The sequence below is a fragment of the Nerophis lumbriciformis genome, linkage group LG27, assembly GCF_033978685.3.
Source record: "Nerophis lumbriciformis linkage group LG27, RoL_Nlum_v2.1, whole genome shotgun sequence".
NCBI classification, from domain to species: Eukaryota; Metazoa; Chordata; class Actinopteri; order Syngnathiformes; family Syngnathidae; genus Nerophis; species Nerophis lumbriciformis.
Window position 1 is genome coordinate 13,229,132 of NC_084574.2, and position 15,185 is coordinate 13,244,316.

A 15,185-nucleotide genomic window follows, 5' to 3' on the forward strand; every position below is an offset into this window, starting at 1 on the left:
TGTATATATATATATATATATATATATATATATATATATACATATATATATATACATATACACAGTACATATATACATCAATCAATCATCAATCAAAGATTATTTAAATAGCCCTTAAATCACAAATGTCTCAAAGGGCTGCACAAACCACGACATCCTTGGATCTGATCCCACATTAGTGCAAAAAAAAAAAACCTCAACCCAATGGAAACAATGTGAAACCTTGGAAGGGACCACAGGTGACCGGTGCAATGGATACTGAATGGATATGGTTAATAATGTGAGAGTCCAGACCATAGTGAGGCCAGCAGGGGATCCTCCTGCATGAAGACAAGTCTGCAGTGCAGAGACATCATCAACTGATACACAGAGGAGTGGTCCATCCCGGTTCCAGACTTGGAACAGCTAGAGCCTCCTCCATGGAAACTGATCCATGGACACCTAAAAAGTCTCTCCACGTAGGAGAGGGGGACAGAGCAGAAAAGAGAGAGGGCAGATCAAATGGTCTAACAAATGGATCTATTTAAAGGTTAGGTGTATAAATGAGATTTATATATATACTTTTACACATTTATATATGTATGTGTATATATATATGTATATGCATTTTACATACATAGTGTGTATATATATATATATATATATATATATATATATATATATACACACACACACACACACATTTATACACATCCATCCATCCATCCATTTTCTACCGCTTATTCCCTTTGGGGTCGCGGGGGGCGCTGGAGCCTATCTCACATATATGTTTGAATTGTTTTCTAATTAAAACAATTACCATGATCTGACAAATATTGTCAAAATGTGTTAATGGACACTAAACATTTTTTTTGAATATGTTGCCTATCAATAATTTTTTATTTTTTTTTGTAAAAGCAAGATCTCAGCCTTAACAGCAACTCGAACCGGAAATGTTTTCAAGTCACTATATTTTTAAACTTCTACTCTTGTGAAAAGATCAATCAATCAATCAATGTTTATTTATATAGCCCTAAATAACAACAAGGGGGCACTTTCTAGGGTAAAGTACGCAGGAGAAACTCCGAGCCGTGGCGGTGCGAGCAAAAGATGAAACCTGTTTCTGCACATTTAACGTCAATTAATATGAAAATGTGACCAAAATACTTGATTGATCATGAAAAGTATACAAAGACGATTAAGTTCACCAGAACACAAGCTTTATTATTGACAGGTCACCCACATGAAAAAAATAAACCCTCAGTAAAGTTGAAGCTATATAGTTAACCTATATTTGTGTCCTCACAGGAAGGCAACACACGTGAACAGGATTGTGGGTGTGGTCATATCTCAATAGCCTCATTCTCACTTTTGATTCAAATTCAAACTAAATCATAGCAAAGTGGGGGTTTTTTTTTTTTTTGAGAGGGGTCGCGGGCAAGATTATTTACACTCTTCTGACCTTTCAATAGCAATAACTTGTCAGAAGTCATCAATAAAATAGGCATCATATCCAGAATAGAATGCTAAAAATGCAGACAAAAGCAATTAGTTACGTTGTTTGTTAACAGTGGCAGTGACGCCCTCCCCAGCCCCCAAAAAAGTGTTTAGGAGCGCTAAATTACAGCGGCGATGGCGGGCGGTCCAACATCAATACTGAAATGGACCAAGAAGTACAGATGGTGAAATTTACAACCTCAAACATCCTGATCAGAACTGTGTGGCCTCCACCAACCAGCAGCGCCCTGAATGTTGCCTGCATCTTGATTGGCCAGTGGGGAGAACCTGAGCATGTTCTAGCGATAAACGCCTCTCTCAGCACGCGCAATGTGTAAGGAATAATGCAAGTATCGTGTTGAATAGAAACACACACCCAAAAAAGCTAAAATGATCTTTGGGGATTCGTTCATCCGTCAGTCCGTGGATGTTCTCCAAAGACACAAAGTCAGTTTGCATAGGCAGGTAGTGGGGGGGAGGAAGGACCACTATAACCACTGAGCGTTTCAAAAAAGAAAAAGAAAAAAAGGGGTGTGGGAGCAGTGGTCCGTGGGTGGGAAGCCATATCGGGTCCATGTCCCTCCCAAATGAAGCCCCGCCCACGCTCACAAGGTGGCTTCCTTTTGGCGCTCGCGTCCGTTCAACGTCTTCTTGACTTTGGAAATGCCCTCCAGGGCTCCTGACTCAGTCACTCTGCAACACACAGAACCAGAGAGCCCGTTAAAAAAATTAAGTCCACAAACAAACCCAGCCTGCCTTTACTAATATTTACATTTCATCCATCTCTTCGTCTTCCTCGTCCTGGGGCAGCTGGAGGTACGGGTTGTTGGAAGCGGGCCGGAACTTGTATCCCGTCAGGACAAAAAAGATCAGCGTGGAAACTTCCACCAGGAACTGAACACAAAGACGAGCGTTAAGACAGACCGTGTTCCTTTTTTAAAGGGCCCACCGCAGAAGAGACGAGCGGTACCTCATAGAACCATTCCCAGCGGAACGGCATGGTGACCTTCAGCAGGATGGCGATGATCCTCGTGAAGTAGATGTAACACACGATCTACACAAAGACGACAATTAGTGCGTGGAGCTCATCATCAACATGGTTGTCGTGCTCTGCAGGTGTTGGACTTAAGACTTAGACAAACTTTATTGATCCACAAGGGAAATTGTTCAAAAAGTGATTAAAAAAAGCATGAAAAGTAGAGAATAATACCAAAAATAAAGTAAAATGAAGGAATTCAAAAAGGAGCAACTGTGATGTGCTGCCACTCGTTCAGGCGCTTCAAAGCATCCCGTTGCTTGTTCTACTTTGATGACCTCATGGATGCAATCTTTTTGTTTCTGCTAAACTTTTACTTGGCGGTGAGTCAATATCTCCTCTGTAAGAGTTTTAGTTTGCTATACAGCATCATACCTGCCAACTTTTGAAATCAGAAAAACCTAGTAGCCAGGGTCCAGGACAAAAGTCCTGGTGGGGGGTTCAGTGGGGCGAAGTCCCCCGACGCAAAATGATTATTAGCATTCAGACAGGTTAAAATGTTGCTAAAACCATCACTTTTCTATCAGTCACAGTGACTTTTCAAAACAAAAATATTACAGCAAAAATCATATGGGTTGATTGACATGTTTATTCTGTAAGCCAACTTCAATAGTTTGAAATTATTTTGTTTCGAACATGTTATCGTTATCACAAATAAAAAGATATACTGTACACAGAAATTATTTTTGATTTGATTTATTGTTTATGTAATAAAAGATTTACTTAAAATGTTATGTTTTGTGAGTTTTTTTATGCTACGAACTGTACTTACCGGCGATGTAAACCGAAGGAGACATTTCCGTAATGAAAGCTGCAACACCCTTTTTAGATCCCATCATCACTGCAGCATTATCGGCAGCAAAGCAAACCAAATTCTGCCAAGGAATTTCGTTTGAGTCTATTTCTTCCGCGAGTATTTTGTAAATGTTTTCGCCTGTGGAAGCCGTATTGCATTCCCTCAAAGACAGAAGTACTGACAATACTTTTCCAATGTCGTCATCGAAATATCGAACACAAATGGGGTACAGTTTTACATCGTCATAATCGGTGCTGCCGTCAGTCGACATGCTAAATGGTTCCGTCTTCATGACATCGGCGATACTTTTTGAGGATTCTGTTCCAAGACACTGAATAATGTTTGATGTTTTGGTTCGACCACATCCATATTTTTTGGCGATTTTCGAGTCGGGAAACATTTTCCGAAATAACTGTCCCATGTGATCAGCCAGTGCGATTGGAAGTCCATGCTCAATTATTGCCTCCGTAAATAAAACTTCGGCATTTATCACATCCAAAGAATCTGTTTGGGCGACGAAAAACGTTGAAAGTTTTCCACTTGTATCGCTAGCAACGGCATTAGACTTGTGTTTTTTTGTCCCAACGTGGTCTTTTACATCGCTAATTCCTCCGTGTCCGATCGAAAAATCTTGTCTGCACAAGGTGCAATTCGCGTAGTTTTCACCCTTTTTGGAACGGATAATTATTCCCGGATAGGCTTTTGAATATTCTTCACGGAATGACTGCAGTTTTCTTTTCGGTTTAAGACTCGTTTGCGATTTTTCTCCGGCTGATTCCATGATCGTTCGCTCGTTTGGAAACAATGGCAACTGGTGCCTCGTGCTTGGCAGCGGTGCTATAAATAGCCTCGCGCATGGCATTCGGAATGGCTCGATAGGAAGTTACGTGAAGCAGTGTCGATTGTCATTGTTGTTACGCGATTTCGTGAATAAAACTTAAATTTTTTTTATTTTTTTTTAATTAATGAAAAACCGTATTTTTTATCACTGCAACCGTAACCCGGAATAGGTTGATGAAAACCCTACTAATTACGGGAAAACCGGAGTAGTTGGCAGGTATGCAGCATTGCAGCCACGTCCATTCAAAAGCTCACAGATATAATTGATCATGTAGCATCGCTTAGAACCCCCGTCATGGTTGCCAGATTTACACACATATTTCTAAAACCACTGTTCTATTTACCGTATTTTTCGGACTATAAGTCGCACCGGCCGAAAATGCATAATAAAGAAGAAAAAAAGTCGCATTTTCTGGGGAAATGTATTTGATAAAAGCCAACACCAAGAATAGACATTTGAAAGGCAATTTAAAATAAATAAAGAATAGTGAACAACAGGCTGAATAAGTGTACGTTATATGAGGCATAAATAACCAACTGGTATGTTAACGTAACATATTATGGTAAGAGTCATTCAAATAACTATAACATATAGAACATGCTATACGTTTACCAAACAATCTGTCACTCCTAATCGCTAAATCCCATGAAATCTTATACGTCTAGTCTCTTACGTGAATGAGCTAAATAATATTTGATATTTTACGCTAATGTGTTAATAATTTCACACATAAGTCGCTCCTGAGTATAAGTCGCACCCCCGGCCAAACTATGAAAAAAACTGCGACTTATAGTCCGAAAAATACGGTAGTTTATATTGTAGCCAAACCTTTTCCCCAAAGTTATGTCCAAAGAACATAAGTTGTTTCATAGTTTTTGTCAATTTATTGTGTTTTTGTTTACATTTTCAATTATTGCCGAAGCAACATAGCAGTTTTGAATGCGCTTCGCAGCAGTAGAAGATAACGCTATTCTCTTCCCTTTGGAGATATCAATCTATGTTTGTTCCATTTTCACTTAAGGAATATAAACACAAGCCTATTGAACATATCGAATAAAACTGAATTATAATTTTCAATGTAGCCTTTTTTTGTTCATACCTGATTATTTACCGTAAATACCAATGTAGCCTTTTTTTGTTCATACCTGATTATTTACCGTAAATACAACACCTTGCATATGTACTTACCTGTAATAACAACATAAATAAACATACTTGAACCGCATTTTTGTTGGTTGTGTTTTTATGCACATCATCTTATAGCCAAATCTACTTCTGGTCCTTAAGAGTAATACAGCAAAACTTTGCTTATTGCTGTTTTGGGTTCAGCCATTGTAAATAGTCTTAATTTTCTATTATTTTATTTTTAAAAAGGTTAAAGGCACACTTTTTTTAATTAGGCATTTTAATAATCCAAAGAGGTTCATTAGGTCTTCAAATAACTATGCAATTTGTTATTCTTTTAGCCAGACCTGTGTGTTTACTTCTGTACCTGACGGTTTCGGCTACAACCCTTGCCTTTCTCAGAGGTTGTCACACACAGGTCTGGCTATAAGAATAACACATTGCATAATCAGGCATTTTACTGATCATATTAAACACTTCTTAGGATTTTCATTATTTTATTTTCTATTTTATCTATTGGTATTATTACTAATATTCCCCTCAATGTTATGTTTAATTCATTTACTAATGTATTAATAATATTTATTTTTACATATATTAAAATATGTTTCGTACTATCCATCCATCCATTTACTACCGCTTGTCCCTTTCGGGGTCGCGGGGGGTGCTGGAGCCTATCTCAGCTGCATTTGGGTGGAAGGCGGGGTACACCCTGGACAAGTCCCCACCTCATCGCAGGGCCAACACAGATAGACAGACAACATTCACACTCACATTCACACACTACGGACCATTTAGTCATACTATTTTTTAGATAATGTTAATTTGAGTTATTATCCAGTGTGGACGCCTCAAAAGTGGCATTTTTCCTCAACCCTCAGTGCCATGCCATGTGTTTGTCAATAGTGCTGTGTGTGCCAAAGTGAGTATGTTTTCTTTCTTTTATAAGAAGCAAGCTTAAAAAAACTGTTAAAAACTTTTGACTAAATATGATTTTTAACAAGCCCTGCGATGAGGTGGCGACTTGTCCAGGGTGTACCCCGCCTTCCGCCCGATTGTAGCTGAGATAGGCTCCAGCGCCCCCCGCGACCCCAAAGGGAATAAGCGGTAGAAAATGGATGGATGGATGGATTTTTAACAAGAAAGCCCTCAGTAACACCCACATCGTCACATTTACAAGCCCCAAACGTGGCAAGGGACAACTATTACAATACTCGCTAGACTGCAGTCAGCCCTATAGCCCCTAGCTCAGACCTGGGCAAAATAAGGCCCGGGGGCCGCATGAGGCTCGTTGAGATTTTCAATCTGGCCCGCCGGACATCCCCAAATAATTGTTTTAGATGTTTAAGATGGAAAGTGTAGCTGCCATTATGATGTGCAGTGATGTTTTATAATGACTGTAAGTCTTGAACTATACTAAGTCTTTCAATGCTTGGAGTCTGTATGATATACTAGTTACTATGGTCATCTAATTAGTGACTATGGTCATCTAATTAGTTACTATTATCATCTAATTAGTTATTGAGGTCACTATGAGATATCTCAGAACCCTTCGCGTTCATATTTCACTATGTTTGTTGCATTTTGGTTGTGTTTTGGTTGATTGTAAAATATGTTGTCAATATTCAATGTTTTATCCTTTATAGTTAATATTGTAAATCCCACATTCTTTATTTTCATGTACATTCTGGGTGTCTCATTCAGTAAAAAAATTTCAAATTCAATTCCGTTTTTTAAGGCGGTCAGTCACAACGTTTTTAGCTTTCAATCATTACTATGAGGGTTTGTATTAGTGTTCCTAAAAATAGATATACCGGCCCCCAGACCATACTTGCCAACCCTCCCGAATTTTCCGGGAGACTCCCGAAATTCAGCGCCTCTCCCGAAAACCTCCCGGGACAAATATTCTCCCGAAAATCTCCCGATTTTCAGCCGGAGCTGGAGGCCACGCCCCCTCCAGCTCCATGCGGACCTGAGTGAGGACAGCCTTTTTTTTATGACGGGAGGACAACAGGGTGACAAGAACTAAATCATCCAGACTAGAGATAAATTGTATTATTATGTTTATCTTACCTAAAAATAAATATGTTTATTAATTACAAAAAAAAACTAAATACATTTTTACTATATTTAGCTAAAAACATCAATATTAATTGTGTTTTTATTTGTATTTTTTCTGACTCCTTATTACATCCAGCCATAGAATTATACATTAAAATAAACATATTTGAAATAATTAATTTTAATTATCATAATAATTAATTTAAAATGACCATATAATTCATTTAAAATGACCATATTTAATTATTAAAATAATTGCTTGTTTATCAACAACTTTAGCATTTTATTCATTACATTTTGAAGCTCTCAGAAGCCAAGTTATGTTATATTCCTTAAGATTTATTTATGCAAGTTTGAAGTATCAATTATCTAAACACAGTTTTGTTTGCATATTTTCAGGATATATATATATATATGAAATACTTGACTTGGTGAATTCTAGCTGTCAATATACTCCTCCCCTCTTAACCACGCCCCCGCCCACAACCACGCCCCCGTCCCACCCCCGACCACGCCCCCCACCCCCCACCTCCCGAAATCGGAGGTCTCAAGGTTGGCAAGTATGCCCCAGACACAACTTTTTTTTATCTAAATCTGGCCCCCCTAGACAAATAATTGCCCAGGCCTGCCCTAACTTGTTACATTAAAGACCAAATGAGGCCACAAATGAAATCTTGTTTAGGGCCACCAAAAGCCGAGGGCAGGCCCTGGTGCCACTGTGAGCTCACCATGACGTAATAGTGGCGGAAGAGCTTGAGCTTCTCCAAATTCATGGCAGCTGTAGGACAAAGTAAACAATTAGTCAAATGACGGTGAATGGACTAATTTACGGTTCTCACCTTTTCCGTCGGTGCTGGAAGCCTCTTGGAGATGACGGATGGACCTACAAGATAATTGTTCTTTTTTTAATGTGCGAGTATCTCATAACGGCGAGTACAGCATTTTGTTAGGGATCTTTTCAAAGGGACAGTACTACACAAGTCAAACTTGGACATACGGTACTTTAGAGCAGTCAGTGTACATCTTGGCTGAATGATGCTTCTAAAAACTGACCAGACGACAGGGAACAAGATGGCGCCGCAGCAGATGAGGTCCACCAGAAAGAGGATCTCTTTCCACAGAGGGTACTCGCTGGAACCTTCCTCCGTAGACTCCATGATGATGTAGGCCACGTTGGCCAGCACCTGCGGGTGAACACACACACGTGTCGACGGCGACGACTACGACCCTTCCAGTAGCTGGCACGGTTACGCACCTGCAGGGGAATGACAATCATGAAGATCTTCTTCTCCTTGTCAGACAGAATGTATTTGACGAAAGCCCAGCCGGTGCCAATCAGCGCCAGCGTGATGAACAGGAGCGCCCCCTTGAGCCTGGGAGGTAGAGTTGGCAAAAAGATGAAACACGCTCACAGCGACAACGTGATCATTCTGCGAGGAGCTGAGCTCACAGGTGTGTGATGTAGTACATGACAGCCCAGCCCTCGATGGGATGACCTTCTGTGTTGATGAAGTGATAGTTGATCTGGAAGAGGAAGAGAGAGAGATTGAAGGAGGACATTACCAAATGACTGTGTTTTCTACGCTAGGGCTGGACAATGAATCACATTTTAATTTCGATTACGGCTTCTCACAATTATGATTATGAAAATTTGATTAATTGACTTATCAAATATCGGCCAAGGTCTCATTTTATTTATATCACCGATGTATTTAAATTACTATTTTGTGAAGTGAAGTGAATTATATTTACATAGCGCTTTTTCTCTAGTGACTCAAAGCGCTTTACATAGTGAAACCCAATATCTAAGTTACATTTAAACCAGTGTGGGTGGCACTGGGAGCAGTTGGGTAAAGTGTCTTGCCCAAGGACACAACGGTAGTGACTAGGATGGCAGAAGCGGGAATCAAACCTGGAACCCTCAAGTTGCTGGCAACCGAGCTATACCGCCCCATGTTTAACTTGCATGTTATAAAAAATCTTTAAAATATAAAAGTATTGTTTTTGGACAACATTTTTATGTTTTACTTATTTTAAGTACCAATTCAGGCTCAAGCACCGTTGTAAAAAACAAAACAATTTGGCACTATCGTAATCCCTCTTATCACCGTTAATTGGTTCTGGACATGACCACGATAAATGTATTTCCACAAAGTAGCAATCATATTATCCATCCATTTTCTACTGCTTGTCCCTTTTTTGGGAGGGTCGCGGGGGGTGCTGGAGCCTATCTTAGCTGCAATCGGGCAGAAGGCAGGGTACACCCTGGACAAGTCGCCACCTCATCACAGGGCCAACACAGATAGACAGACAACATTCACACTCACATTCATATGAATGAGTCCAATATTTTCATAGCGGTTTACAACTTTCTAAATCATTTTTTCAACATCATGAGAGCCCTCTAGACATTAAACACCCTTTAGTCACATTTACAGTCTTTTAATCCATAATAGCCTGAGGCTGAGCGAATCAGTTTATTTATACCACAGGTGTCAAACTCCAGGCCCGGGGGCCAAATTTGGCCCGCCACATTATTTTATGTGGCCCGCAAAAGCCTGGAAATAAAATGCGTTAATAAATATTTTCTTACTAAATATATGTTATTTTCCTTTTGACATTAAAAATCATGTACCGCATGCAAGTGCATATCTTTTAAAATTCAATATTATCAAAATCTAAATATTATATATTCCAAATTTTTTTTGTGGCTAAAATAAAGATAAATACTGTACTTAAATATCTGATTGACTTATGGTTTCAAAACAAATTATCAATCAAATTGTAGACTGTAAAATTGACAATAGATTTTATGGTTAAATATTGCCGACTGAGTTTTTTACCTTAAAATCAACTTTGGTACTGTTTTTTTCCATATACAGTAAGATAGCAAAACGTAAAAAAACTAACAAAAAATACATTAAAACAAGATTTTACGGTAAGTCTGTTGCTTGAATTTCACCGCTAAAAACAGTGGTATTGTTTCTCCATTTCATTTTTTTTTATTTTTTTTATATACTGTAAAAGACCCACTGCTTTTACTGTAAAATTCTGGTGAGTGAGCTGCCAGTCTTTAAAAGTAAAATGTTATTTATTTTGCAGCTTATGTAAAAAAATATATTTTTAATGTGTTTTATATTTATATATATATATATATATATATATATATATATATATATATATATATATATATACATACACACACACACACACACACACACACACACATGTATATTCATATAAATAAATAAATGAGTTGTACTTGTATAGCGCTTTTCTACCTTCAAGGTACTCAAAGCGCTTTGACACTACTTCCACATTTACCCATTCACACACTGATGGAGGGAGCTGCCATGCAAGGCGCTACCAGCACCCATCAGGAGCAAGGGTGAAGTGTCTTGCTCAGGACACAACGGACATGACGAGGTTGGTACTAGGTGGGGATTGAACCAGGGACCCTCGGGTCGCGCACGGCCACTCTTCCACTGCGCCACGCCGTCCCCAATATATTACTCATTGTTAAAAGCGGCCCTCTGAGGGCAACCATAACTGCGAGGTGGCCCTCAATGAAAAAGAGTTTGACACCCCTGATTTAGACCTTTGTATGCCTGAAAATGCTTATTGAAGGGCAAAATTGTTGTACCATATGCTAGAGAAAAGAAAAAAAAAATCTACAATGCAGTGAAGCCGCAATATTTGAAGCGCAATGTGGTGAGGGACGACTGTAGTACCACATAATATGTAAATAATAGCCAACTCTAACTTTGAAGGATACTTTTTAAAAATTAAAAAAATGATTGCGTGTTGGGATGTGTGCACTCACGCTGTGGAAAACCAAAGAAATGGACTTGGTAAATGCCAGCGCCGCCATCAGCCAGTGGATCTTAAACACGCTGTACCTGCAAAGCATAGGCAACATTGGTGATCATTGCAGGGCTGTATGTTTAGCTTTTTCACAAGCAGCACCTGTGCTTCGAAATGAAAAACATCTGTAGCACAGAACATTTTTTGTAGCACATAATTTAGTAGCAATATGAAATGTCTTAAATATCACAATTTCATTATTAACACTCAAACAAGGTACACGTGTGTGCACTCATACATATAAACACAATGTCATCATAAGGCCTACTGTAATGCTCAATTAAACATAGAGAACATCCCTAAACTGTGCTAGCAATTTATTTATTGAGTCAAAAATATTAAAGTTCGGTGATTTGGTAAGATTGCAAACAGCTAAAATGATGTACAAAGCAAACTATAACCTGCTACCAAAGAATGTACAACAATTCTTCTCAACTGAAGAGGAGAAATATAACCTTAGAGGAAAATATAATTTAAAACATTTGTATGCACGTACAACACTTAGGACCTTTAGCATATCAGTACGTGGAATTCAATTATGGAATGTATTAAGTAATGACGTTAAACATTGTACTGATATGATCCAGTTTAAGAGGTTGTTCAAAATAATAGTGCTTACAAAGTACAAAGAAGAAGAATGATGAGAAATACTTTCAACCTTATTGAAAATAAGATATTCTTCATCTCAGTATGTTTATAATGACTGAATTAATTAATTACATATTACAAAACTGTTGTGTATACTAATTCACAGATGTTATTTTATTATATAAAAAGGTCAGTAAATGATTCTATATATTTGTAAACGCTCTGAAGTGGGAAAGGGGTGGGATTAAATAAGCTTTGCTTCTTCCTACTCCTTTTCAGACATGATGTAAAGTGAAATGACATGAAATTGTGTGATGTATTATACTGTAAGTGTGTTCATGTTCGAAATAAACTAAAGAAAGAAAAGAAAGAATGTCGCTAACACGAGTGTAGAACTGGGCGATGTGGATCAAAACTCATAACCTGATATAGTTTGGCCCATAAACTAAGCCATACATGGAACTATCCGTTGACGTAAATAAATATCCACCATGCTTTGATTCTAAATTTTCGAGACTGATGGGGATCCCGAATACACAAAAACAGGTAACAACAAGTAAGAAAAGAAAAGTAGGTTTTGCACAACAGGATCTCAATTTAAAAGGTATTTTGAGATAAGAAAAAAGAAAAAGCAGTGAAAAGAACACAAGTAAAAAGTCAAAAATAATCTCAAATCTTCTTTGAAAAAAACATTTAGTTGTGCTCAATTCTTCAGCTAACAAAAACACAAAAGAACAAAATGTGAAATAAAGTGCCTTGGCTTAAGAGGACATGTTAAAACGTCAGCAGCAACATGAAAATAATTGACCTTTAACAATGGTGTTTTTATAGTAAACATTATTATAGGACATACACACAAAGATGTTAGCCAGGAACACCAACCTGCAAACTGCTTCATGATGCTGTGTGACAGGCTGTGTTCTAAAAAGTACTTAAGTCATTAATTATATTTACTTATTACTTTACCAAAAAAGTAATTGAATTTCTAACAGAATTACTCTTTAATAAATGTAATTAATTACTAGGGAAACTAAATAACATAATTACTCTATAATAAATGTAATTAATTACTAGGGAAAGTAAATAATGCGTTACTTTCAAAAAACTTCAAATATCTTGCATAATGCAGTTGATATAAGTTTAACATGTGAGAAGTGTTTGCGCCTTTAAAAGGCGGTGCCTGTTGCCTAGTAACGTGTGAGGTCAGCGAGCCCTATGCTCAGTCTGAGTCTCACAGGCTTTAGCTTGAGCAGTTTTCGTTAGCTTACCAGGCTAGCAGCTTATTTAAATCTTTCACTGGTTTGTGTTACCTCTGCTTCATAAACAGATTGAATGTGCTTCCTTGTCTTGTTCTTGTCTATAAACAGGGTATTGTTTGGATATCAAGTTTGTCACATCAATCATTGATTTGTTGTTCAATATTCCCTCCGACTCTCGTAGCTACAAGCACGCAGTGCAGTTTGCGTCAAGTTTTAAGGTAGTAAAAAAAACCTTGTCTTTATGGACCAGTTCTTCCAACTAAGATCTTGTGTCTTCCATGTTGGAAGACTGAGTACCGTATTTTTCGAAGTATAAGTCGCTCCGGAGTATAAGTCTTACCGGCCGAAAATGCATAATAAAGAAGGAAAAAAACACATATAAGTCGTACTGGAGTATAAGTCGCATTTTTTGGGGAAATTTATTTGATAAAAGCCAACACCAAGAATAGACATTTGAAAGGCAATTTAAAATAAATAAAGAATAGTGAACAACAGGCTGAATAAGTGTACGTTATATGAGGCATAAATAACCAACTGAGAACGTGCCTGGTATGTTAACGTAACATATTATGGTAAGAGTCATTCAAATAACTATAACATATAGAACATGCTATACGTTTACCAAACAATCTGTCACTCCTAATCGCTAAATCCCATGAAATCTTATACGTCTAGTCTCTTACATGAATGAGCTAAATAATATTATTTGATATTTTACGGCAATGTGTTAATCATTTCACACATAAGTCGCTCCTGAGTATAAGTCGCACCCCCAGACAAACTATGAAAAAAACTGACTTATAGTCCGAAAAATACGGTATGTGAACTAGGAGCGTGCCTCCAGTTCGGCCCCCGTGCATGGAGGGAGGGACACAAACAGCTCTTAGAGCGCACAGAGTGATCGGTGACACTTCCGCGTCAATCACCTGCCCATTTATTTATTGTTTGGGTTTATTTCAAACAGCTATACAGATGGTCGAAAATGTTACTCTAGTTTGATCAAATTTGGACAGATTAATTTTAGGAGCAAGAATTCCCTATTCGCACATGCACAACAGTTTTTTTCCCCAAGTCGCACAGTCTATTTTGAGACGCATTTGCGAGGAAATTGTCGCACCGTACAGCCCTGCCATTGCCTGAAGTGCGGGTGCTACTAGTGAGCGGTTATTGGTTAACGTGTGCACTTACCTGTGCTTCATTAGCGTGTACACCCACACCATGGCGGCGGTGAAGAAGATTCCGGCCATGCCAATGTAGAGGCGAGAAAGCGGGATTTCTGCTGCCGACAAGAAGCCTCCCGGATTCTTCTCCGTCACTTCCAGCTGTGGACGACGTAGTGAGTTTAAAGAGCGCATTCACGAGGCGAGAACAGATGGCTGCTGTGAACTTACGGTGAAGGAGTAGGGAATATCTATGCCAGGCACCATGTTCTGACAGTAGTAGAAGTTGAAGTTGTACAAGCCTTCAGCCAACAAGCCCACCAGCAGGTGGAACTGTGGAGGAAGTAGGGACAGTGTTTACTTTAGAGAAGAATAACACACAGGTGAAGCACGATAAATGTGCTCTTACGCTGAAGTTGTAGGTGTCATTGACTTTCTCCAGAGCTAACGTCAGCTGCTTGGTCTTGTTGAGCTACAAGTAAAAACACACATTTGAAAATTGGGTGTCTGCGATGACGTCACGGCCACAAGAAGAGACTAATCCAACCTGGAATTCGGGAAGCGCATTTCCTGCAGTCTGATCCCCCGTCGTTTGATCCTTCTTCGTTTGATCCACAGGCTCGTCATTTGTTTTAGCCTTGGATTCTTCTGCAACTTTGTCAGATGTTTTATCTCCATTTTTCGGCGGCTCCACAGGGTCAGCAGGAGCGTTGGCAGGAGCCTCCCTGCTTGACCTCTTACCTGAAGCACACAACAATGTAGCTTAATGTAATTTTGTGTTGACAACACTGGACCTTACGAACGGTTTCCAACATACAGTTCTGTTTTCAGAATACTTGAAGTCAGTGGGTTTACTGGTCAGGGCTAAAAACTTTAATGGCATATTTCTATTTTGCAACATGGTCGCGCACGGACCAGCTCTGCTCAATGCATGGGTTCGATCCCGCGACTACACGTCCCTACTGATCGTGAGTTGAGC

At 38.8% G+C, this 15,185-nt stretch overlaps 1 protein-coding gene across 1 annotated transcript in view; it reads right to left on the reverse strand.

Annotated features, from left to right (window-relative positions):
- Positions 1-1,177: 1,177 nt before the first annotated feature.
- The window catches only part of gpr108 (G protein-coupled receptor 108), a 28,045-nt gene continuing 14,037 nt past the window's right edge, over positions 1,178-15,185 (reverse strand). The window contains exons 6-18 of the mRNA XM_061922848.2: positions 14,754-14,947; positions 14,616-14,678; positions 14,438-14,539; positions 14,235-14,368; positions 11,159-11,234; positions 8,786-8,859; positions 8,591-8,708; positions 8,389-8,519; positions 8,175-8,218; positions 8,064-8,113; positions 2,447-2,530; positions 2,249-2,370; positions 1,178-2,169 (exon numbers count right to left, since the gene is read on the reverse strand). Of these exons, the coding sequence (XP_061778832.2) occupies positions 2,082-2,169; positions 2,249-2,370; positions 2,447-2,530; positions 8,064-8,113; positions 8,175-8,218; positions 8,389-8,519; positions 8,591-8,708; positions 8,786-8,859; positions 11,159-11,234; positions 14,235-14,368; positions 14,438-14,539; positions 14,616-14,678; positions 14,754-14,947 (1,280 nt within the window). The 3' untranslated portion in view covers positions 1,178-2,081. The remainder of the gene's footprint in view (positions 2,170-2,248; positions 2,371-2,446; positions 2,531-8,063; positions 8,114-8,174; positions 8,219-8,388; positions 8,520-8,590; positions 8,709-8,785; positions 8,860-11,158; positions 11,235-14,234; positions 14,369-14,437; positions 14,540-14,615; positions 14,679-14,753; positions 14,948-15,185) is intronic.